We start from the raw sequence: 27,011 nt of genomic DNA, 5'->3' as shown, positions 1-27,011 counted from the left end.
GACTGGTCTAAACTCATCAATGAACCGGAATACAAGATTCGGTCATCCAACCCTGTCCTCAAAACGCATGCCCCTACTTTTTCAAAATCAGCGGCATCCAGAATAATAGAATAAAATCTTTAAGGAGTGAAAACATTCAAATGCGACACTAGATCAAATATAAATATTACAATCCAACTAAGTTTTAAAATAATTATTCAAACTTGAATTCAACTTGCACATATGCTCTAATTCTCCCCCAAACTTGAAATAAAATAGTTCAAACTTGAGTATACGCTAAATCAGATCTTCCTTCAGCTGCTTTCCTCGGTGTCGAATCTATTGATGCATTTGGGAAAAATCCTCAAGCATGGCTAGATTCTAATGTGAAAGTTGGATAGGATCACACATATTATCAAATTCCAGACCTCCGGCAGCACGTTCACCCTCATCCTCCACGACCATATTATGCATGATCACACAACATGTCATCATCTTCCACAAGGTCTCCAGATCCCGTATTTTTGTAGATCCTCGAACGACTAAAAAACGGGCTTGGAGCATTCAAGATGTCCTCTCCACATCCTTTCTAACACATTCTTGTGCTTTGGGAAAAGTGAGTTCTTTTCTCACCAACTGGGTCAGGGATAGTCTTGACGAAGGTTGCCTGGAGAGGATAGACACCTTCAACCAGATAGCACACCATGTTGTAGTCATGATAATTAATGATATAGTTGAACGAGGAAGCTTCTTATTCACTCAATCTAGCAAACAACGAAGACCGCTACAACACATTAATATCATTGTGAGACCCAGGCATTGTCAAAGGAAGTGTGTCAAATCCAAATATTTTGTGAAGCAACTGCTTTACAAATGATGGTGGGCTTCTTAACATGGTCCTAATATTGCCGTTATAGAGCTATGGGTAGTTCTCCTTCTCTAGGGCATGCAATCAAGAGAACCGAGCATAACTTGCCATCCTCTTGCTTTCAAGAGTGTCGTGGGCATTTCGGTGTTTGCGATAGTTGGTTCTCACAAGTACAGAGATCCAAACACCCCGACCGCCGCAGTAGCAAATCCAACTATCATATATGCACATGTGCTCCCAGACATCTGAAGGTACTCGTCCCACGAATCTTCGGTCGTGCCATATGCAAGCATCTGCAATGCAGCCGAGTATAATTTTTTTTTCATGAACTGACTAAAACTAAAGGATTCAAGGAAGGAAAAAAGGATTGGGGTATTTTTTGTGTATAAACTATATAATTAGAAATTATATTATATCACGAAAATATAGTCTGATTTAAAATAAGAAAGAATTTCCAATAAGCAGTAGTTATTCGGTTTTTTCTTTATAGTTTAATAAAGAGTTATTAGATTTTTATAACAAAAAGACAAAATCAAAATTTAGTAATCAGAAATCGTTCTTGAATTCTAAGATTTTTCTTTGTTTATTTTACTTTCAGACGAATTCCTAATTGTTTGAATTGTGTAATCTCCCATTATAGAGATTGGTAACCGACTTAAAGCAATTTAATTGTAATTCAATTCATGACGATCATAGGTAGAAAGTTCATATTCTTCAGTCATTGATAAGCAGCTTGTTGGACAGTACTCAACACAATTGCCACAAAATTTACAAACTCCGAAATCAATACTATAATTAAGCAATTGTTTTTTTATATCCTTTTCAAATCTCCAATCCACAACTGGTAGATCTATCGGACATACGCGAACACATACTTCACAAGCAATATATTTATCAAATTGGAAGTGGATTCGCCCTCGGAAACCTCAAACGATTTGTCGTATTGACAGTAGCATTCTCCGAGCAAATAGAATGTAGCACTAGATTAACCTTGGAAATATGACTTGCTCATGTCACTGCTAATTAGACGATCCATTCACCTCTCAAAGTATTTTTTGGAGAGAACATCCGGAGTCTCTCTGAATGAATGACCGTAGCGCTGCCCTTGACTCAAAGGGGTACGGGTAAGTACAACTCTATGCACGCACGCACTCGGCACAGGACTTCGCACTGTCAGAAAGTACATCTCAGCCCGTCGACGCCGCGGCGCGCACCGGATCGAGCGGAGTGGAGCATCGACGACGACGAGCTGGCGAAAACGCGACGGACGCCATGCTTGCTTGGACTGGGGGTTGACCCGGCGCTGCGCGGGTGGGCAACCTGTCCCGTCCCCCGGGGCGCTCACGCTTTGGGCGGCGTTGAATTCTTTATCCCGCCCATGCCTCCTTCGCCCAGCGCCCCGCCCCGCCCCGCCCTTCCCGTGCCGCCGGCCGCACGCCCGCACGACCGCGCGCCCCGCACCTATATATACTTCCCAGCGCGCCGGCAGATGCAAGCGCCGCACGCCGATCGAAAACTCAGTCGCTCGAACACTCACCCAGCAAGAACGCAGCGCCGGCGACGTATCGGCCTACCGGAAAGCGGAGCCTCCACGACGGATCCCGTGCGCGCGCAGGGCGGTCCGGGAGGCGGAGGCGCCGACATGGGCCGGATCCCGTGCTGCGAGAAGGACAACGTGAAGCGCGGGCAGTGGACGCCCGAGGAGGACAACAAGCTGCTCTCCTACATCACGCAGCACGGCACGCGCAACTGGCGCCTCATCCCCAAGAACGCCGGTGAGTCCCCGGCGCCAGCAGACGCTCTGGTTAAGTGGAAGGAACGTGTTGCGTTGCTGTTGTCGCTGGCGCTGAACGAGGTTCCCGCGCGTGACAGGGCTGCAGCGGTGCGGGAAGAGCTGCCGGCTGCGGTGGACCAACTACCTGCGGCCCGACCTCAAGCACGGCGAGTTCACCGACGCCGAGGAGCAGACCATCATCAAGCTGCACTCCGTCGTCGGCAACAGGTGCCCCAGGATCATCCACGCCGTCTCGTTCTCGTCTGAGCTGGCTGCATCTCTATGCCGTTTTGCTGATCGATGCGTTGGCGTTGGCGTGCAGGTGGTCGGTGATCGCGGCCCAGCTGCCGGGGCGGACGGACAACGACGTCAAGAACCACTGGAACACCAAGCTCAAGAAGAAGCTGTCCGGGATGGGCATCGACCCCGTCACGCACAAGTCCTTCTCGCACCTCATGGCCGAGATCGCCACCACGCTCGCCCCGCCGCAGGTGGCGCACCTCGCCGAGGCCGCCCTGGGGTGCTTCAAGGACGAGATGCTCCACCTCCTCACCAAGAAGCGCCCCACCGACTTCCCCTCGCCCGCCATGCCCGACATGGCGGCGGGCGCCAGCGCGGGCATGGCCATGGGCCCGGGCGCGCACATCGCGCCCTGCTACGCCGCGCCGCCACAAGCCGACGACACCATCGAGCGCATCAAGATGGGCCTGTCCCGCGCCATCATGAGCGAGCCCGCCGCTCCCGCAGCCGACAAGCCGTGGCCGTCGGGCGACATGTCCGAGGGGCTGGCCGGCATGTACGCCGCGTTCAACCCCGCGCAGGCGGCGGAGTTCCGGTACGAAGGGACGGCGTCGGGGTACGTCCTTGGGGGCGACGGCGACCAGGGCACGTCGATGTGGAGCCACCACAGCATGTACAGCGGGAGCTCCGGCACCGAGGGGGGCAGGCCGGCATTGCAGGAAAAGGGCAACGACAGCGTCGGCAGCAGCGGCGGCGACGAGGAGGCGGAAGACGGCAAGGAGGGAGGGAAGGGAGCCTCCGACATGTCGGAGCTGTTTGGATCAGATTGCGTGCTCTGGGACTTGCCCGACGAGCTGACGAATCACATGTGTGACTGAATTCACACGGCGAGCTTAGCTAGCATCATCGATGAACGTCAGTTCGCCGGAGAAAAGAAAGCCTAGAGCCAAACGATTCTAGAAGCACATAAATTTCTGACGGTGCCTGAGAAGAGTTAGAATAAACAGGGAAACTGGAAAATGGCATACGTTCTTTTTTTTCTGCGTGCAGAACTGTTAAGTGTACATTGCTCTGCCGCTGGCCATGCTATTTTTTGGGGGTCCTGTCTACTGTGCTTCAGTCAAAACGACTTCAATTCAAACAGATTTGGTAGCATGTCAATGAAGCTGTCTGACCGTAACATGTCAATGTTTTAGTAAAACCATACAACTTTTCTTGAAATGAACATGACGCACTGTAATTCAAATACTTAGGGCTTGTTCGGAGTCCCTCCCGCTTCGTGACTCTGTTCCCGGAGCAGCCGGAGCCGCGGTTTAGATTTATTGAGCGAGGAAACAGGTACTCCGCGGATCCTTGGATTTGGCGGAGCCGGAGGTTTCCCGAACAGCTCCTTATTTGTTGGTACATTTCTTTTTAAGATCTGCTGGGCACCAATCCGTGCTACACTTTTAGGGCTTCTTTGAGTTGCTTGATTCTAAAAATGTAGAAATAAAAAAACATAGAAATAGGATATGAATGCATGCACAAAACAAATGATTGATAAACAGGGAGATTGTTAAGACCTGACGGTTTCTATTGACTGAATTGGGGGAACCCTTTTTTGCTTAGAAAACATGGAAGTTTGCCTTTTTCCTGGGGAATTTTTGTCAACCGGGTGAATGATTCAAAGGAACTAAAAACACAAGAATGCTAATAAACATGGTCAAATTAAAGTCAAACCATACAAAAAATGTATGTTTAGAATGTTATTACGCCACTAAGGATGTTAGTCTCATTCATGGATAGAAATTTGAAAAAGATGTCCAGGTGGATATTAGAATTGATTTTTTTGAAAATTGAGATAAAAAATTCCTCCGTTTTCCTTTGCATGTTTCTTTTGAACCAAATGCATGGATAGTACTAGCATGGAACAAAAAATCCTAAGTTTTCCTCCCCTTCTCCTTCGAAGGAGAGAGGCGCTTTTTAAGATGAACACTACTGAAAAAGTTTATAGGTGGGATCAAATCGGTGGCGGGTGACGTCTGGTACCTGCCACGACTATTTTGGAAAAGTTCCAGTGGCCGGTCAAAAAAGCACCTGCCACTGCTAATGGCTCGGCAGTGGCAGGCACAGTTTCTCACATGCCACTCCTAAGTTTTCACAAAATTAACCGTGGGACAAAAAAACTATGATAGACTTTAACTTAGAAGACAAAGTCTTCATCTGATTCTTCTCGAGCTAGAGTCACTTAGACTTCACCCAATCACTCATGGTAGATCTTCGAGGTGGATCTTTGGTACCTTCATAGACTTGCTCTTCGGCAATCCGCAATAACTCTCGGACGCTCTGAACAGACACTTAACCGTCTAGTGGATGCATAGTCCACAGAGCACCATGTTAAGTTAAGCTTCGTTTAGTTCTTCACTAATGCCCAATCACTTAGTAGTTTTAGGCTATGTTTTTTCCTTTCTTAGGAATCTCTCCATCTCTTTCGGGAGGATGGGTTGTTGTCACAAACTCTTGTCAATTCTCTCACGGAGCAGTCAACCAACTCAAGTTGAAGTGGGTGGCAATTTATAGCTCGAGCAATCCCGATGTGTGAAATGGCCAAGAGGGGCACTGGTCACAATCAACACATGGCGCAACGGCCGAACTTCAAACACGGCCTACGAGTTACTTGCAGGACAAGTCAAGTCGACTCAACTGCGCATGATTCTTCTTCGAAGTTCCGAAGAACATCTTCCCGTACTCAGAGAGAAAAACACATCATATGCATCAATTTCTAAGTCTTCACATGAAGAGATAGGTTTGGATTGAGCATACATCAAAGACCTAGATGTCAACTTTCATTTAGACCCCTCTTAATAGTACAGTTTGCTCTATGATTCAAATAGAAGAAAATAAAACTAGAAAACAAAAGTCTTCACTACGCGTCATAATCCGCGTTGTTTGTCATAACAAAATTTAAGGGTAATAACTCTTGTGTTAAACCAAAAACCCTTTAGGGGTAATAACTCTCGTGTTAATTCTCATGTCTACAATATCACCCGTGTGTACTCACAAGCATGTTAGTCCCTTAACTGTCTTATCGTTAATCATCCAAAAACCCTTTAGGGGACAGTAGTTGCACTTACAAAAATTAATCTTGAAAACATGTGAACATGAGACAACATCTCGTAATATGGAGAAAAATGTCTTATATTATCTTGTTAGAAGATCCTCTCTTAGTTAAAAAATGACAAGTCTTTTACCACACAAAGTTATATGGTATCATGAACATAGCAAATTCTTGGAACATGATAAGAGCATGTCCAACACATAATGTAGCAATTGGTGCCCAAAAATGATATTAGAGCAGTATGGATAGGTTTTTGGCACCAGAAAAAATTCTACCGTAACAGATGATGTAAAAGTGATGCACGAAAAATTCAGCAGTAGCACAACAATACATTCATCAGTAGCACTATCGAAATGCATTCAGTGGCACATCTCTCTCCCTCTAACCGATCCCCCGTGACCTCCATCTTTCCCTCACCAATCACTCTCTCCCTCCCTCACCGAATCGAGCCATGCTTCCGCGACCTCGACCGAAAGGCGATAGTACGAAGCAGAGGATGGAGCAAACTACAACACTGACAACATGCAACAACAAGGAGCTGAGCGCGGTGACCTCAACCCAAAGGTGCTCAATGCCGGCTGAATCGAATGTGACTACAACGAATTGCCGCCCACGTGCTCCACTCTGACGACGCCGCCCATGTGCTCCTCTCTGTGCGGCGACCTTGACCCAGAGGTGATAGTAGGCATTAGAGGGTAAAGCAAACAACAACATCGACAACATGCAATGACAGGGAACTGAGCACGGCGACCTCGACCCAGAGGCGCATGGTGCCGGCCGGATCGAACGCGACAACCATGAATCTCTGTCCACGTGCTCCACTCCAAGGCCAACTCCAGCTCACGACCCCAAACAGGCATCCATTTGTTCGGGTTTTGTCTATTTGGGTAGGGCAATGGGGCGGCGAGCAGCTGTTTTCCTGTTTGCGTTGGCCGTGTGCCCAACGGGCGGACTCATCTAATGTGTCACAGCCGCTGGAGCCCCTATGTATACATTTTATGAACTATACACATTGTAAATAGTTTTTGCAACCAAATAAATCAAACATAGCAAATAGTTTTACAAACAAATCGAAATTGTCTTGAATAGCAAATAGTTTCACATACAAATTAAAACACAATAAAATAGTTTTACAACCCAATCAAAATTGTCTTGAATAGATGGAAAAAATGAATTGATACATCTACTGGTTGCCAATGTGATTCCACATGTGCTCAACCAAGTCATCTTGGAGATGTATATGAGTATGCCAATCACGCATTTCACGATGGAATTGGGTGAACTGTTCAAACATTGTCAGGTCTTGGTGCTCAGGCTCAACATTTTCACCCTGAAAATCAAACCACTGCTCGTAGATGCTATCATCACGCTCATCCTCCATGATCATGCTGTGCATGATCACACAAGCAGTCATAACCTCCCAAAGCTTCTCGGTGCTCCATGTAAGTATAGGGTTTCGAATGATACCCCATAGAGATTGAAGCACACCAAAAGCACGCTCCACATCCTTCCTAGCACTCTCTTGCATTTGGGAAAATCTTTGTCTCTTCTCTCCTTACGGATTGGGTATTGTCTTCACAAGAGTTGACCACCGAGGATAGATACCATCAACTAGGTAGTATCCCTTGTTGTAATGGTGACCATTGATCTCAAAGTTGACGCATGGGGAATAGCCTTCTGCAAGCCTTGCGAACAATGGAGAGTGTTGAAGCATGTTGATATCATTGTGAGAACCAACCACGCCAAAGGAAAATATCATATCCAAAGATCTTGTGAAGCCACCGCTTCTAGCATGACAGTGGCACCTTTCACATGCCCCTTCTACTACCCCTGCCAATCAACTGGACAGTTCTTCCATTTCCAGTGCATACAATCTATGCTACCAAGCATGTCCGGAAAGCCCCTATCGGCATTGATCGCCAACAACCGGTTTGTATCAGTGACAGTTGGCTCTCTCAGATACTCAGGGCCAAATACCGCCACCACGACCTTGCAGAAACTGTACATTGGTTTGAGACATGTCTACTCGGTTACTAAACGCTTCTGCAAATCATCATCCAACATTAAGCGTGCGGACCCTACGGGTTCGAGAACTATGTAGACATGACCGAGACACATCTCCGATCAATAACCAATAGCGGAACCTGGATGCTCATATTGGTTCCCACATATTCTACAAAGATCTTTATCAGTCAAACCGCATAACAACATACGTTGTTCCCTTTGTCATCGGTATGTTACTTGCCCGAGATTCGATCGCCGGTATCATCATACCTAGTTCAATCTCGTTACCGGCAAGTCTCTTTACTCATTCCTTCATGCATCATTCCGCAACTAACTCATTAGTCACATTGCTTGCAAGGCTTATAGTGATGTGCATTACCAAGAGGGCCCAGAGATACCTCTCCGACAATCGGAGTGATAAATCCTAATCTCGATCTATGCCAACTCAACAAACACCATCAGAGACACCTGTAGATCAACTTTATAGTCACCCAGTTACGTTGTGACGTTTGATAGCACACAAGCTGTTCCTCCGGTATTCGGTAGTTGCATAATCTCATAGTCATAGGAGCACGTATAAGTCATGAAGAAAGCAATAGCAATAAAACTAAACAATCATAATGCTAAGCTAACAGATGGATCTTGTCCATCACATCATTCTCTAATGATGTGATCCCGTTCATCAAATGACAACACATGTCCATGGCTAGGAAACTTAACCATCTTTGATTAACGAGCTAGTCAAGTAGAGGCATACTAGGGACACACTGTTTGTCTATGTATTCACACATGTACTAAGTTTCCGGTTAAAACAATTCTAGCATGGATAATAGACATTTATCATGATATAAGGAAATATAAATAACAACTTTATTATTCCCTCTAGGGCATATTTCCTTCAGTCTCCCACTTGCACTAGAATCAATAATCTAGATTACACAGTAATAATTCTAACACCCATGGAGTCTTGGTGCTGATCATGTTTTGCTCGTGAGAGAGGCTTAGTGAACGGGTCTGCAACATTCAGATCCGTATGTATCTTGGAAATCTCTATGTCTCCCTCCTTGACTTGATCGCGGATGGAATTGAAGCATCTCTTGATGTGCTTGGTTCTCTTGTGAAATATGGATTCCTTTGCCAAGGCAATTGCACCAGTATTGTCATAAAAGATTTTCATTGGACCCAATGCACTAGGTATTACACCTAGATCGGATATGAACTCCTTCATCCAGACTCCTTCATTTGCTGCTTCCGAAGCAGCTATGTATTCCACTTCACATGTAGATCCCGCCATGACGCTCTGCTTAGAACTGCACCAACTGACAGCTCCACTATTCAAAAAATACGTATCCGGTTTGCGACTTAGAGTCATCCGGATCAATGTCAAAGCTTGCATCGACGTACCCGTTTACGACGAGCTCTTTGTAACCTCCATAAATGAGAAACATATCCTTAGTCCTTTTCAGGTATTTCAGGATGTTCTTGACCGCTGTCCAGTGATCCACTCCTGGATTACTTTGGTACCTCCCTGCAAAACTAATAGCAAGGCACACATCAGGTCTGGTACACAGCATTGCATACATGATAGAACGTATGGCTGAGGCATATGGAATGACTTTCATTTTCTCTCTATCTTCGGGCATTGAGTCGGACTCAACTTCACACCTTGCAACACAGGCAAGAACCCTTTCTTTGCTTGATCCATTTTGAACTTCTTCAAAACTTTATCAAGGTATGTGCTTTGTGAAATTCCAATTAAGCGTCTTGATCTATCTCTATAGATCTTGATGCCCGGTATATAAGCAGCTTCACCGAGGTCTTTCATTGAAAAATTCTTATTCAAGTATCCTTTTATGCTATTCAGAAATTCAATATAATTTCTGATCAACAATTTGTCATCCACATATAATATCAGAAATGCTACAGAGCTCCCACTCACTTTCTTGTAAATACATGCTTCTCCAAAAGTATGTATAAAACCATATGCTTTGATCACATTATCAAAGAGTATATTCCAACTCCGAGATGCTTGCACCAGTCCATAAATGGATCGCTGGAGCCTGCACACTTTGTTAGCACCTTTGGATCGACAAAACCTTCTGGTTGCATCATATACAACTCTTCTTTAAGATATCCATTAAGGAACACAATTTTGACATCCATTTGCCAAATTTCATAATCATAAAATCCGGCAATTGCTAACATGATTCGGACGGACTTAAGCATTGCTACGGGCGAGAAGGTCTCATCGTAGTCAACTCCTTGAACTTGTCGAAAACCTTTCGCAACAAGTCGAGCTTTATAGACAGTAACATTAGCGTCAGCGTCAGTCTTCTTCTTGAAGATCCATTTATTCTATATGGCTTGCCAATCATCGGGCAAGTCAACCAAAGTCCACACTTTGTTCTCATACATGGATCCCATCTCAGATTTCATGGCCTCGAGCCATTTCATGGAATCTGGGCTCATCATCGCTTCCTCATAGTTCGTAGGTTCATCATGGTCAAGTAACATGACCTCCAGAACAGGATTATCGTACCACTCTGGTGCAGATCTTGCTCTAGTTGACCTACGAGGTTCGTAAGTAACTTGATCAGAAGTTTCATGATCAACATCATTAACTTCCTCACTAATTGGTGTAGGAATCACTGGAACTGATTTCTGTGATGAACAACTTTCCAATAAGGGAGAAGGTACAGTTACCTCATCAAGTTCTACTTTCCTCCCACTCACTTCTTTCGAGAGAAACTCCTCTAGAAAGGATCCATTCTTAGCAGTGAATATCTTGCCTTCGAATCCGTGATAGAAGGTGTACCCAACAGTTTCCTTTGGGTATCCTATGAAGACACATTTCTCCGATTTGGGTTTGAGCTTATCAGGTTGAAGCTTTTTCACATAAGCATCGTAGCCCCAAACTTCAAGAAACGACAACTTTGGTTTCTTGCCAAACCACAGTTCATATGGTCTCATCTCAACGGATTTAGATGGTGCCCTATTTAAAGTGAATGCAGCCGTCTCTAAAGCATAACCCCAAAATGATAGCAGTAATCAGTAAGAGATATCATAGATCGCACCACATCTAATAAAGTGCGGTAACAATGTTCGGACACACCATTATGCTATGGTGTTCCAGGTGGCGTGAGTTGCGAAACTATTCTGCATTGTTTGAAATGAAGACCAAACTCATAACTCAAATATTCACCTCCACAATCAGATCGTAGAAACTTAATTTTCTTGTTACGATGATTTTCCACTTCACTCTGAAATTCTTTGAACTTTTCAATTGTTTCAGACTTATGTTTCATCAAGTAGATATACCCACATCTGCTCAAATCATCTCTGAAGGTCAAAAAATAACGATACCCGCCACGAGCATTAACACTCATCGGACCGCATACATCAGTATGTATTATTTCCAATAAGTCAGTTGCTCGCTCCATTGTTCTGGAGAACGGAGTCTTAGTCATCTTGCCCATGAAGCATGGTTCGCAAGCATCGAGTGATTCATAATCAAGTGATTCCAAAAGCCCATCAGCATGGAGTTTCTTCACGCGCTTTATACCAATATGACCTAAACCGCAGTGCCACAAATAAGTTGCACTATCATTATTAAACTTATATCTTTTGGCTTCAATACCATGAATATGTGTATCACTACTATCGAGATTCAATAAAAATAGACCACTCATCAAGGGTGCATGACCATAAAAGATATTACTCATATAAATGGAACAACCATTATTCTCTGGTTTAAATGAATAATCGTCTCGCGTCAAACAAGATCCAGATATAATGTTCATGCTTAACATTGGCACCAAATAATAATTATTCAGATTTAATACTAATCTCGAAGGTAGATGTAGAGGTAGCGTGTCGACTGCGATCACAGCGACCTTGGAACCATTTCCCACGCGCATCGTCACCTCGTCCTTAGCCAATCCACGCTTAATCTGTAGCCCCTGTTTCGAGATGCAAATATGAGCAACAGAACCAGTATCAAATACCCAGGCGCTACTGCGAGCATTAGTAAGGTACACATCAATAACATGTATATCAAACATACCTTTCACTTTGCCATCCTTTTTATCTGCCAAATACTTGGGGCAGTTCCGCTTCCAGTGACCAATCCCTTTGCAGTAGAAGCACTCAGTCTCAGGCTTAGGTCCAGACTTGGGCTTCTTCACTTGAGCAACAACTTGCTTGCCGTTCTTCTTGAAGTTCCCCTTCTTCCCTTTGCCCTTCTTCTTGAAACAGTGGTCTTGTTGACCATCAACACTTGATGCTCCTTCTTGATTTCTACCTCCGCAGCCTTTAGCATTGTGAAGAGCTCGGGAATTGTCTTATCCATCCATTGCATATTATAGTTCATCACGAAGCTTTTGTAGCTTGGTGGAAGTGATTGAAGAACTCTGTCAATGACACTATCATCAGGAAGATTAACTCCCAGTTGAGTCAAGTGGTTGTGGTACCCAGACATTCTGAGTATATGTTCACTGACAGAACTATTCTCCTCCATCTTGCAGCTATAGAACTTATTGGAGACTTCATATCTCTCAATTCGGGCATTTTCTTGAAATATTAACTTCAACTCCTGGAACATCTCATATGCTCCATGACGTTCAAAACATCATTGAAGTCCCGATTCTAAGCCGTAAAGCATGGCACACTGAATTATCGAGTAGTCATCAGCTTTGCTCTGCCAAACGTTCATAACATCTGATGTTGCTCCTGCAGCGGGCTTTGCACCTAGTGGTGCTTCTAGGACGTAATTCTTCTGTGCAACAATGAGGATAATCCTCAAGTTACAGACCCAGTCCGTGTAGTTGCTACCATCATCTTTGAACTTATTTTCTCTAGGAATGCATTAAAATTCAAAGGAACAGTAGCACGGGCCATTTATCTACAACAACATAGACATGCAAAATACTACCAGGTACTAAGTTCATGATAAATTAAAGTTCAATTAATCATATTACTTAAGAACTCCCACTTAGATAGACCTCCCTCTAGTCATCTAAATGATCACGTGATCCATATCAACTAAACCATGTCCGGTCATCATGTGAGATGGAGGAGTTTTCAATGGTGAACATCACTATGTTGATCATATCTACTATATGATTCACGCTCGACCTTTCGGTCTCAGTGTTCCGAGGCCATATCTACATATGCTAGGCACGTCAACTTTAACCTGAGTATTCTGCTTGTGCAAAACTGGCTTGCACCCGTTGTATGTGAACGTAGAGCTTATCACACTCGATCATCGCGTGGTGTCTCGGCACGACGAACTGTAACAATAGTGCATACTCAGGGAGAACACTTATACCTTGAAATTTAGTGAGAGATCATCTTATAATGCTACCGCCAAACTAAGCAAAATAAGATGCATAAAGGATAAACATCACATGCAATCAAATAAGTGATATGATATGGTCATCATCATCTTGTGCCTTTGATCTCCATCTCCAAAGCACCGTCATGATCACCATCGTCACCGGCTTGACACCTTGATCTCCATCATAGCATCATTGTCGTCTCGCCAACTATTGCTTCTACAACTATCGCTACTGCTTAGTGATAAAGTAAATCAATTACATGGCGATTGCATTTCATACAATAAAGCGACAACCATATGGCTCCTGCCAGTTGCCGATAACTTTGTTAGAAAACATGATCATCCCATACAAAAATTTATATAATCACGTCTTGACCATATCACATCACAACATGCCCTGCAAAAACAAGTAAGACATCCTCTACTTTGTTGTTGCAAGTTTTACGTGGCTGCTGAAGGAAATATGCCCTAGAGGCAATAATAAAATTATTATTTATTTCCTTATATCATGATAAATGCTTATTATTCATGCTAGAATTGTATTAACCGGAAACATAATACATGTGTGAATACATAGACAAACAGAGTGTCACTAGTATGCCTCTACTTGACTAGCTCGTTGATCAAAGATGGTTATGTTTCCTAACCATAGACATGAGTTGTCAGTTGATTAACAGGATCACATCATTAGGAGAATGATGTGATTGACTTGACCCATTTCGTTAGCATAGCACTTGATCGTTTAGTTTGTTGCTATTGCTTTCTTCATGACTTATACATGTTCCTATGACTATGAGATTATGCAACTCCCGTTTACTAGATGAACACTTTATGTGCTACCAAACATCACAACGTAACTGGGTGATTATAAAGGTGCTCTACAGGTGTCTCTGAAGGTACTTGTTGGGTTGGCGTATTTCGAGATTAGGATTTGTCACTCCGATTGTCGGAGAGGTATCTCTGGGCCCTCTCGGTAATGCACATCACTTAAGCCTTGCAAGCATTGCAACTAATGAGATTAGTTGCGGGATGATGTATTACGAAACGAGTAAAGAGACTTGCCAGTAACGAGATTGAACTGGGTATTGAGATACCGACGATCGAATCTCGGGCAAGTAACATACCGATGACAAAGGGAACAACGTATGTTGTTATGCGGTCTGACCGATAAAGATCTTCGTAGAATATGTGGGAGCCAATATGAGCATCTAGGTTCCGCTATTGGTTATTGACCGGAGACGTGTCTCGGTCATGTCTACATTATTCTCGAACTCGTAGGGTCCGCACGCTTAAGGTTTCGATGACAGTTATATTATGAGTTTATGAGTTTTGATGTACCGAAGGAGTTCGGAGTCCCGGATGAGATCGGGGACATGACGGGGAGTCTCGAAATGGTCGAGACGTAAAGATCGATATATTGGACGACTATATTCGGACATCGGAAAGGTTCCGAGTGATTCGGGTATTTTTCGGAGTACCGGAGAGTTACGGGAATTCGCCGGGGAGTATATGGGCCTTATTGGGCCATACGGGAATAGAGGAGAGAGGCCAAAAGGAAGGAGGCGCGCGCCCCCCCTCTGGTCCGAATTGGACAAGGGGTGCAGCCCACTTTTCCTTGTTCCTCTTCCCCTCTTTCCTCCTACTCCAACAAGGGAAGGAGGAGTCCTACTCCCGGTGGGAGTAGGACTCCCCCCTTGGCGCGCCCTCCTCCTAGGTCGGCCGCCTCCCTCCCTTGCTCCTTTATATACGGGGGCAGGAGGGCACCCCATAGACACAACAGTTGATCATTGATCTCTTAGTCGTGTGCGGTGCCCCCCTCCACCATAGTCCTCGATAATATTGTAGTGGTGCTTAGGCGAAGCCCTGCGACAGTAGAACATCAAGATCGTCACCACATCGTCGTGCTGACGGAACTCTTCCCCGACATTCTGCTGGATCGAAGTCCGGGGATCGTCATTGAGCTGAACGTGTGCAAAAACTCGGAGGTGCCGTAGTTTCGGTGCTTGATCGGTCGGGCCGTGAAGACGTACGACTACATCAACCGCGTTGTGCTAACGCTTCCGCTTTCGGTCTACGAGGGTACATGGACAACACTCTCCCCTCTCGTTGCTATGCATCACCATGATCTTGCGTGTGCGTAGGAATTTTTTTAAAATTACTACGTTCCCCAACAGTGGTATCAGAGCTAGGTTTTATGCGTTGATGTTGTGCACGAGTAGAACACAAGTGAGTTGTGGGCGATATAAGTCATACTACTTACCAGCATGTCATACTTTGGTTCATCTGTATTGTTGGATGAAGCGGCCCGGACCGACATTACGCGTACGCTTACGCGAGACTGGTTCTACTGACGTGCTTTGCACATAGGTGGCTGACGGGTGTCAATTTCTCAAACTTTAGTTGAACCAAGTGTGGCTATGCCCGGTCCTTGCAAAGGTTAAAACATCACCAACTTGACAAACTATTGTTGTGGTTTTGATGCATAGGTAAGAACGGTTCTTGCTATGCCCGTAGCAGCGACATAGAACTTGCAACAACAAAGTAGAGGACATCTAACTTGTTTTTGCAGGGCATGTTGTGATGTGATATGGTCAAGACATGGTGCTACATTTTATTGTATGAGATAATCATGTTTTGTAACCAAGTTAGCGGCAACTGGCAGGAGCCATATGGTTGTCGCTTTATTGTATGCAATGCAATTGCGCTGTAATGCTTTACTTTATCACTAAGCAGTAGCGATAGTCGTGGAAGCATAAGATTGGCGAGACGGCAATGATGCTACGATGGTGATCAAGATGTCACGCCGGTGACGATGGTGATCATGACGGTGCTTCGGAGATGGAGATCACAAGCACAAGATGATGATGGCCATATCATATCACTTATATTGATTGCATGTGATGTTTATCTTTTATGCATCTTATCTTGCTTTGTTTGAGGGTAGCATTATAAGATGATCTCTCACTAAATTTCAAGATAAAAGTGTTCTCCCTGAGTATGCACCGTTGCCAAAGTTCGTCGTGCCCAGACACCACGTGATGATCGGGTGTGATAAGCTCTACGTCCATCTACAACGGGTGCAAGCCAGTTTTTGCACACGCAGAATACTCAGGTTAAACTTGACGAGCCTAGCATATGCAGATATGGCCTCGGAACACTGAGACTGAAAGGTCGAGCGTGAATCATATAGTAGATATAATCAACATAATGATGTTCACCATTGAAAGCTATTCCATTTCACGTGATGATCGGTTATGGTTTAGTTGATTTGGATCACGTGATCACTTAGATGATTAGAGGGATGTCTATCTAAGTGGGAGTTCTTAAGTAATATGATTAATTGAATTTTAATTTATCATGAACTTAGTCCTGATAGTATTTGCATATCTATAGATCAATAGCTCGCGTTATTGCTTCCCTATGTTTTATATGTGTTCCTAGAGAAAACTAAGTTGAAAGATGATAGTAGCAATGATGCGGACTGGGTCCGTGATCTGAGGTTTATCCTTATTGCTGCACAGAAGAATTATGTCCTTGATGCACCGCTAGGTGAATGACCTATTGCATGAGCAGATGCAGACATTATGAACGTTTGACTAGCTCAATATGATGACTACTTGATAGTTTAGTGCACCATGCTTAACAGCTTAGAATTGGGATTTCAAAGACGTTTTGAATGTCATGGACCATATGAGATGTTCCAGGAGTTGAAATTAATATTTCAAGCAAATACCCGAGTTGAGAGATATGAAGTCTCCAACAAGTTCTATAGCTAAAAGATGGAGGAGAATAGCTCAAGCAGTAAGCATGTGCTCAGACTGTCTGGGTACTACAATCGCTTGAATCAAGTGGGAGTTAATCTTGCAGATAAAATAGTGATTGACAGAATTCTCTAGTCATCATCACCAAGTTAGTAGAACTTCGTGATGAACTATAATATGCAAGGGATAATGGAAATGATTCCCAAGCTCTTCGTGATGCTTAAATCGACGAAGGTAGAAATCAAGAAAAGCATCAAGTGTTGATGGTAAACAAAACCACTAGTTTCAAGTAAAGGGACAAAGGTAAGAAAGGGGAACTTCAAGAAGAATGGAAAACAAGTTGCTGCTCAAGTGAAAAACCCAAGTCTGGACCAAAGCCTGAAACTAAGTGCTTCTACTGCAAAGGGACTGGTCATTGGAAGCGGAACTACCCCAAGTATTTGGCGGATAAGAAGGATGGCAAAGTGAACAAAGGTATATTTGATATACAGATTATTGATGTGTATTTTACTAGTGTTTGTAGCAACCCCTCGGTATTTGATACTGATTCAGTTGCTAAGAGTAGTTACTCGAAACGGGAGTTGTAGAATGAACAGACACTAGTTAAGGGTGAAGTGACGATGTATGTTGGAAGTGGTTCCAAGATTGATATGATCATCATCGCACACTCCCTATACTTTCGGGATTAGTGTTGAACCTAAATAAGTGTTATTTGGTGTTTGCGTTGAGCATGAATATGATTTGATCATGTTTATTGCAATACGGTTATTCATTTAAGTAAGAGAATAAATTGTTGTTCTATTTACATGAATAAAACCTTCTATGGTCATACACCCAATGAAAATGGTTTGTTGGATCTCGATTGTGGTGATACACATTCTCATAATATTGAAGCCAAAAGATGCAAAGTTAATAATGATAGTGCAACTTATTTGTGGCACTGCCGTTTAGGTCATATTGGTGTAAAGCGCATGAAGAAAATCCATGTTGATGGGCTTTTGGAATCACTTGATTATGAATCAGTTGATGCTTGCGAACAGTGCCTCATGGGCAAGATGACTAAGACTCCGTTCTCCGGAACAATGGAGCAAGCAAATGACTTATTGGAAATAATACATACTGATGTATGCAGTCTGATGAATGTTGAGGCTCGCGGCGGGTATCGTTATTTTCTGACCTTCACAGATGATTTGAGCAGATATGGGTATATCTACTTGATGAAACATAAGTCTGAAACATTTGAAAAGTTGAAAACTTCAGAGTGAAGTGGAAAATCATCGTGACAAGAAAATAAAGTTTCTACGATCTGATCGCAGAGACAAATATTTGAGTTACGAGTTTGGTCTTCAATTAAAACAATGTGGAATAGTTTCACAAAATCGTGCCACCTAGAACACCACAGCATAATGGTGTGCCCGAACGTCATAACCGTACTATTATTGGATATAGTGCAATCTATGATGTTTCTTACCGATTAACCACTATAGTTTTGAGGTTATGCATTAGAGACAACTACATTCACGTTAAATAGGGCACCATCTAAATCCGTTGAGATGACACCGTATGAACAATGGTTTGGCAAGAAACCTAAGTTGTCGTTTCTTAAAGTTTGAGGTTGCAATGCTTATGTGAAAAAGTTTCAACCTGATAAGCTCAAACCCAAATCGGAGAAGTGCGTCTTCATAGGATACCCAAAAGAAAATGTTGGGTACACCTTCTATCACAGATCCGAAGGCAAGATATTCATTGCTGAGAATGGATCCTTTCTAGAGAAGGAGTTTCTCTCGAAAGAAGTGAGTGGGAGAAAAGTAGAACTTGATGAGGTAACTGTACCTGCTCCCTTATTGGAAAGTAGTTCATCACAGAAATCTGTTCCTGTGACTACTACACCAATTAGTGAGGAAGCTAATGATGATGATCATGTAACTTCAGATCAAGTTACTACCGAACCTCGTAGGTAAACCAGAGTGAGATCTGCACCAGAGTGGTATGGTAATCCTGTTTTGGAGGTCATGTTACTTGACCATGACGAACCTACAAACTATGAGGAAGTGATGATGAGCCCAGATTCCGCGAAATGGCCTGAGGCCATGAAATCTGAGATGAGATCCATGTATAAGAACAAAGTATGGACTTTGATTGACTTGCCCAAAGATCGGCGAACCATTGAGATTAAATGGATCTTCAAGAGGTAGACGGACGCTGATAGTAGTGTTACTATCTACAAAGCTAGAATTGTTGCAAAAAGATTTTCGACAAGTTCAAGGTGTTGACCATGATGAGAATTTCTCACTCGTATCTATGCTTAAGTCTGTCCGAATCATGTTAGCTATTGCCGCATTTTATGAAATCTGGCAAATGGATAAACAAAACTGCATTCCTTAATAGGATTTATTAAAGAAGAGTTGTATATGATGCAACTAGAAGGTTTTGTCGATCCTAAAGGTACTAACAAAATATGCAAGCTCCAGCGATCCATCTATGGACTGGTGCAAGCATCTCGGAGTTGGAATATACGCTTTGATAAGTTGATCAAAGCATATAGTTTTATCCAGACTTGCGGTGAAGCATGTATTTATAAGAAAGTGAGTGGGAGCACTACATCATTTCTGATAAGTATATGTATGACATATTGTTGATCGAAGATGATGTAGAATTATTCTGCAAAGCATAAAGGAATGTTTGAAAGGAGTTTTTTCAAAGAAAGACCTCGGTGAAGCTGCTTACATATTGAGCATCAAGATCTATAGAGATAGATCAAGACGCTTGATAAGTTTTTCAATGAGTACATACCTTGACAAGATTTTGAAGTAGTTCAAAATGGAACAGTCAAAGAAGGAGTTCTTGCCTGTGTTACAAGGTGTGAAGTTGAGTAAGACTCAAAACCCGACCACGGCAGAAGATAGAGAGAGAATGAAAGTCATTCCCTATGCCTCAGCCATAGGTTCTATAAAGTATGCCATGCTGTGTACCAGACCTATTGTATACCCTGCCCTGAGTTTTGCAAAGGAGTACAATAGTGATCTAGGATTAGATCACTAGACATTGGTCAAAATTATCCTTAGTGGAATAAGGATATGTTTCTCGATTATGGAAGTGACAAAAGGTTCGTCGTAAAGGGTTACGTCGATGCAAATTTTGACACTAATCCAGATGACTCTAAATCTCAATCTGGATACATATTGAAAGTGGGAGCAATTAGTAGAGTAGCTCCGTGCAGAGCATTGTTGACATAGAAATTTGCAAAATACTTACGGATCTGAATGTGGCAGACCCGCTGACTAAACTTCTCTCACAAAGCAAAACATGATCACACCTTAGTACTCTTTGGGTGTTAATCACATAGCGATGTGAACTAGATTATTGACTCTAGTAAACCCTTTGGGTGTTGGTCACATGTCGATGTGAACTATGGGTGTTAATCACATGGTGATGTGAACTATTGGTATTAAATCACATGGCGATGTGAACTAGATTATTGACTCCAGTGCAAGTGGGAGACTGAAGGAAATATGCCCTAGAGGCAATAATAAAATTATTATTTATTTCCTTATATCATGATAAATGTTTATTATTCATGCTAGAATTGTATTAACCGGAAACATAATACATGTGTGAATACATAGACAAACAGAGTGTCACTAGTATGCCTCTACTTGACTAGCTCGTTGATCAAAGATGGTTATGTTTCCTAACCATAGACATGAGTTGTCATTTGATTAACGGGATCACATTATTAGGATAATCATGTGATTGACTTGACCCATTCCGTTAGCATAGCACTTGATCATTTAGTTTGTTGCTATTGCTTTCTTCATGACTTATACATGTTCCTATGACTATAAGATTATGCAACTCCCGTTTACCAGAGGAACACTTTGTGTGCTACCAAATGTCACAACGTAACTGGGTGATTATAAAGGTGCTCTACAGGAGTCTCCGAAGGTACTTGTTGGGTTGGCGTATTTCGAGATTAGGATTTGTCACTCCGATTGTCGGAGAGGTATCTCTGGGCCCTCTCGGTAATGCACATCACTTAAGCCTTGCAAGCATTGCAACTAATGAGTTAGTTGCGGGATGATGTATTACGGAACGAGTAAAGAGACTTGCCAGTAACGAGATTGAACTAGGTATTGAGATACCGACGATCGAATCTCGGGCAAGTAACATACCGATGACAAAGGGAACAACGTATGTTGTTATGCGGTCTGACCGATAAAGATCTTCGTAGAATATGTGGGAGCCAATATGAGCATCCAGGTTCCGCTATTGATTATTGACCGGAGACGTGTCTCGGTCATGTCTACATTGTTCTCGAACCCGTAGGGTCCGCACGCTTAAGGTTTCAATGACAGTTATATTATGAGTTTATGGGTTTTGATGTATCGAAGGAGTTCGGAGTCCCAGATGAGATCGGGGACATGACGGGGAGTCTCGAAATGGTCGAGACATAAATATCGATATATTGGACGACTATATTCGGACATCGGAAAGGTTCCTAGTGATTCGGGTATTTTTCGGAGTACCGGAGAGTTACGGGAATTCGCCGGGGAGTATATGGGCCTTATTGGGCCATACAGGAATAGAGGAGAGAGGCCAAAAGGAAGGAGGCGCGCGCCCCCCCTCTGGTCCGAATTGGACAAGGGGTGCAGCCCACTTTTCCTTGTTCCTCTCCCCCTCTTTCCTTCTCTCCTACTCCAACAAGGGAAGGAGGAGTCCTACTCCCGGTGGGAGTAGGACTCCCCCCTTGGCGTGCCCTCCTCCTAGGCCGTCCGCCTCCCTCCCTTGCTCCTTTATATACGGGGGCAGGGGGCACCCCATAGACACAACAGTTGATCATTGATCTCTTAGCCGTGTGCGATGCCCCCCTCCAGCATCAAACCCCGGTTCAAAGTCTTTGGTTGCAAAGGCATTTCGTCACGGGTTCTACTGGTTGACAGCACACGCTGACGCAGAGGACTTGGTTAAACGGTGTGATGGATGTCAGAAATTTTCAAGGCGTGCTCATGTGCCGGCTCAGGAGTTGAGGATGATCCCAATAACATGGCCGTTTACAACTTGGGGGCTAGACATGGTTGGACCTTTTAAAAGATCCAAGGATAAGAAAACTCACCTTTTGGTGGCAGTTGATAAATTTACCAAGTGGGTTGAAGCGGAGCCTGTCAGCAAGTGTGATGCAGCAACAGCGGTACAGTTCATCAAGAAGGTGATTTTCCGGTTTGGTTTTCCACACAGTATCATTACTGATAATGGTACCAATTTATCCAAGGGCGCTATGAAGGAGTTCTGTGAACGTGAGCACATCCGGCTTGATGTGTCGTCAGTGGCACACCCCCAGTCCAATGGACAGGCAGAACGAGCTAATCAGGAAATCTTGCGAGGCATCAAACCCCGGCTTTTGGTCCCATTGCAAAGAACACCAGGATGTTGGGTTGAAGAGCTGCCATCTGTATTATGGAGTATCAATACTACGCCAAACCGGTCCACAGGATACACGCCATTTTTCATGGTCTATGGAGCAGAGGCGGTTCTCCCTAGTGACATCCGGCACGATTCGCCTCGTGTGGCAGCTTATGTTGAGGCAGACAATGAGACAGCACGACAAGATGCTTTGGATCTATTGGACGAGGAGCGTGATATAGCGGCTGCCCGTTCGGCGATTTACCAGCAAGATCTTCGTCGCTATCACAGTCGCCGGGTTAGAACCAGAACTTTTCAAGAAGGAGATTTGGTGCTTCGATTCATCCAAGATCAAACGGATATGCACAAGTTATCCCCACCTTGGGAGGGACCTTTCGTAGTCAGCAAGAATCTGCACAACGGGTCGTATTATCTGATTGATATTCGAGAGCATCAAGACTCACGTACATCAGAAGAGGAGACCAACCGGCCGTGGAATATAGCTCATCTTCGGCCTTACTATACTTGAGCCATTGGCTCTATCTATGTACATATCATGACAATGTATATATTATCTTTGATATATCAAACTGGAGCCTCAGCTGAAGCGGGGTCTCTATCTTTCTCATCATGCAAGGTTACACGGAGTGGTTCTGTCTAAAGCAGCCTCTGGTTTACCCCTTGACATTTGTTTTTATATCACTGGGGGCCTTGGTCGTGTCCGAACCAATGAACACCCTTTGATAGGCGACAGCCACCAGATCATTTGGGGACTTGGTCAAGTCTGAACCAGTCACGCCTCTTGGTTGGCCTAAGGCCACAAAATCACTTGGGAGCATGGTCGGGCACGAGCCATTGCTACGCCTCTTGATTTGGCATATATGCCACGAGTCATTTGGGGACCTGGCTGACTTGAATCATTGTCACTCCTATTGGGGGCCTTGATCCTGTCCGACCATGGTAATGCCATCTGAACAGCTCAGTATAGCATATTTTTGCAAATGGTTTTTACCATTACTTTTGCTTCCATGTTGTTTTCATGGTTTGTTTGTTTTTTGCTTTTGTTGGATTTCTTTATGTCAACAAGCATCTTTTTCTGGTTCAGCCAATGATTTTTGATCCCCCTTCTAATCCGAAGGAGTCTGCCCGATTTACCTTTTCCCTGTTAAACTCATGGAGTAACCAGGGGGCTTGTATTAAGTCAGTACGGTTTATACGGGGGCTATTTTCTCCCTTTTTGACGGTAATGGTTTATAAAACCACCGCTTCAGGCTTGAATAAGCCAGCTTTATACCCAAACATGGCAGGTATTTATGTATCATGTGTTTGTTATATTTCTGATACACATATCAAGATCATAATCCGGCTGACGGTATAACCGCTACCGAAGTTCAAATTTTTTCTGATTGCAGGAAATATGAATTAAAGTTTTTCAAGCAAAAGCTTCAGTACTTATGCACGAAGGCATATTCCAGGCAGAAGTTTTAACTATCTTATTACAAGGCAGCATGGTGCCCAAACAAAATCATTGTTTTTGTGGAAGGATGTTGCAGATAGTTCTTCAAACCGGCTTCCGGTTCAAGCCTGCTCCTCATCCTCCGCCGCTTCAGCTTCCTCGTCTCTACCCATTGGCTGGAAATCAACAGTGGTCCAGTCGATTCCCATTAAAGCTTGGAAAACAGCTTCTTCATGGATCAGGGAAGACGGTTCAATATCAGGGGCGTAAGTGTGCTTACGGATTGGAGGAATCAGATTCTCCGCTTCAACAGTTGGGGCAGGCACTCGCTTGTTTTGATTATTATATTGCGCTTGATAATGCGTCAAATCTGCCTCTTCAGCTAACTGGCAAGCAAGAGGGCGCACTGCACGGTTTATGGCCCTTAAGTCTTCTTCGTTGAACTCAGAGCCATCTTCTTTCAGACTGGGATAGCCTTGGGCTGCTTCCACAGGATCAAAGTCGGGCACCCATGCCTTTGCCCAGATTAAGGCATTGATGGCTCCGGTTCGGGCAGCGGATTTTTTCAGCTCCTCAATCCGGGCTGGAAGCATTGGCAACTTGCTAAGAGTGTCCTAGATTAAAGAGGGCGCCGGGTTGTTGTGAGAAGCTGTGGTGATGATCCGTTGGGCTCCAGTATACAATTGTTCTACCAACGTGTAGGCAGCTTTCAATTTCTTCCGCACATCATTTCCTAAGTGCCCAATACGTGTGCCTATAACAAGATTGGAATGGTCTCAAACCGGACTTACGATGCAGCAGATTCAAATTCATCACAGAAGTTACAAGGAGCTTACCAAAGATTGCAGCAGTCATGGAGTGTATTTGCCGCTGTACGGCCGTCAGTTCATCTACCACCGGTTTAAGGGCCGCTTCAGCATTTTCTGCTCTTTTGGTTAAACCGGCCTTCTCAGTGGCCCAGTCAGCTCGCTCTTTCTTGAAATTTTGTTTCAGCCGTTCAGCAGTGCTCAAAGCACTGGTTAATTCTTGCTTGGCTTTATCTGTTTCAGCTTGCTGGGTCTTCAGGGCCTCCTGCAAATCGGCAATCCGGTCCTTCTTGATTTTAATCTCAGCCTGCATACAGATGACATTTTAAAGCTTTGCATAGGCGAGCCAAGAAATTAAAGTATCAACCACATAACAAAGTTATATGCCTGATACTTGGGGGCTAATGTACCTTCAATTTTTTGTATATTGCTCGATTACAAAGTACCAAGCTCAATACAAGTATTCAACTTGGTACTTGGGGGCTAATGGCTATTTGATCAAGTTCTGTTCTAAGGACAGCTTTTTATTTTTTCGCCCCGGTTTGCTTATGCTAAACCGGCCCTCGAAGGTTATGCCGACGGATTTCAAAAAATATATATTCAGGATCAAGTCCCGGTTTGACCAAGGTCACAAACTGGCCCTTGGGGGCTACCGGGATGAATGCAAGGGCAGAACAGAAAGAAGGAATTTACCTCAAATTTATCCCTCATCATTTTGACCAGGCCAGCTTCACAGTCACGGCTAGTGTAAAGCCGGTTTAAATAGCCAGAGTGAAGATCTTGAGCATTCAGAGCGGCGTATGTTTCTAATTCAACATCCCATTTTCCTTTGTTCGAAGGGGAAGAATCCTCTTTCATGGTATGTCTGGTAAGGGTGGCAGGATTCCCGGGTTCAGAGCGGCCTACACCGGTAATCACAACATCATCATCTTTTGACTCGCCGGTTTGGGTTGGTGCGGCCGTTTTGTCAGCAGGAGTGTGGGATTTTTCAATCTGGACAGAGCTGGCAGGCAGATCAGCAGACGCTGGAGTATTAACAAGGCCTTCTTCAGGGATAATGTTGTCTTGCAGAGGAGGATCATTGGGGATATCTTCAGAAGTAAATATTTCATGATCCGGCGCTTGGTCATGTTCTGGGGCCACATTTTCTTCAGCCGCTTTATCCAGGCGGGCCTTCTTGCTTGGCTTCGGTTTAGCCCTGGAAGAAAAGATAAAAATGAAGGAAAAGTATAAACCATTACGCAGTATACTGGAAGCATATGTTCGGTTTAACTTACCCAGCAACTGTTTTCAAAGGTGGTAGCTGGGTGGCCGACGATTCACCAGATGATGAATGAGAAGTGACCTGATAATCGGAGTCGGATGGATTAAGAGGTTGACGGAAGAAACCCGCTTTACGATTTAAATCAATAAAAAGGTCGGAGACCTCGGAGCGGCGTTTTCGAACCAGACTGTTTGGTAAACCGGCAGAGGTAACTACCTGGCCGCTGTGCCGGGTTGTGCGGCGAGCTTCGTGTTGCTGGGTCTTCATAAGAAATTGGGAATCCAGATAAGCAAGAGGATGAGAAAATTTAACTTTCCGGTTTGCCCGGCGAAATTTTGGCAAAGGCAAGATTTCTGAATCAGAAGAGAGAATGGTTACCTCAATGAAAACCGCATTGCTGGCTTCAGCGTCATCCTGACAAACATCATCATCAATAAGGCGTGTAAAAAGTAAGCCAAGTGAATCAAGTTCTACCTCAAGATCCGGATTACCCACATCATCATCAATGGCTGGGTCAGATGAAGCGGTGGTTTTTCTCTTATGAGTTGGTTTCTTGACAACCTTGGTCTTGGGCCGGGTTGGCCGTCCTGCCTTCTCCGTTTTGTCTTGAGGAAGTTTCTTACTCCAGAACGGATTATCACCCTGGATCAGCAGCAATTAAAACGTTGAACATATAAAATAGTAAACCGGTTCAACAATAGAGCAATTGAAATATTACCACAGGCGGTTTGTTGGTGGTGCAGTAAGGAAGCAGCCCGGTTTGAGCACAGAGGTGCTCCAGTTCATTCAGCATCTTTTTCACAGATTTTGTGACTTCGTCCTCAGGGAGTTGGATTTTAGTGTGTCGGAGTGGGTCATCGACACTATCAGTATACTCACACATCAAATTTGGGCGCCGGCTTAGAGGCAAAATACTCCATGATATCCAGCAGCGTGCAAGGTCTATCCCTGTTAAGCCATTGGCCATGAAGGCCTGGAGCTTGGACAGTTGAGGAGCATATTTAATTCTCTCCTTGGCGCTTAGCCT

At 44.0% G+C, this 27,011-nt stretch overlaps 1 protein-coding gene across 1 annotated transcript; it reads left to right on the top strand.

Moving 5' to 3' along the window:
- The first annotated feature begins 2,489 nt into the window (after nt 1-2,489).
- LOC119357961 (transcription factor MYB80-like) lies at nt 2,490-3,739 on the top strand. The gene is made up of 3 exons (XM_037624712.1): nt 2,490-2,622; nt 2,720-2,849; nt 2,944-3,739. The coding sequence occupies exons 1-3, from the start codon at nt 2,490-2,492 to the stop codon at nt 3,737-3,739; spliced, it is 1,059 nt and encodes a 352-aa protein (XP_037480609.1).
- Nucleotides 3,740-27,011: the final 23,272 nt, after the last annotated feature.

The sequence above is a fragment of the Triticum dicoccoides genome, chromosome 2A, assembly GCF_002162155.2.
Source record: "Triticum dicoccoides isolate Atlit2015 ecotype Zavitan chromosome 2A, WEW_v2.0, whole genome shotgun sequence".
Taxonomy (NCBI): Eukaryota; Viridiplantae; Streptophyta; class Magnoliopsida; order Poales; family Poaceae; genus Triticum; species Triticum dicoccoides.
This window is presented reverse-complemented; position numbering and strand designations above follow the sequence as displayed.

What these genes read in the sequence shown, in the direction of transcription:
- LOC119357961 (XM_037624712.1), top strand. Translation starts at nt 2,490, where the DNA reads ATGGGCCGGATCCCGTGCTGCGAGAAGGACAACGTGAAGCGCGGGCAG. An exon ending in CCTCATCCCCAAGAACGCCG is followed by an intron (nt 2,623 to 2,719) that starts GTGAGTCCCCGG and finishes CGCGCGTGACAG; the next exon opens with GGCTGCAGCGGTGCGGGAAG. An exon ending in CACTCCGTCGTCGGCAACAG is followed by an intron (nt 2,850 to 2,943) that starts GTGCCCCAGGAT and finishes GTTGGCGTGCAG; the next exon opens with GTGGTCGGTGATCGCGGCCC.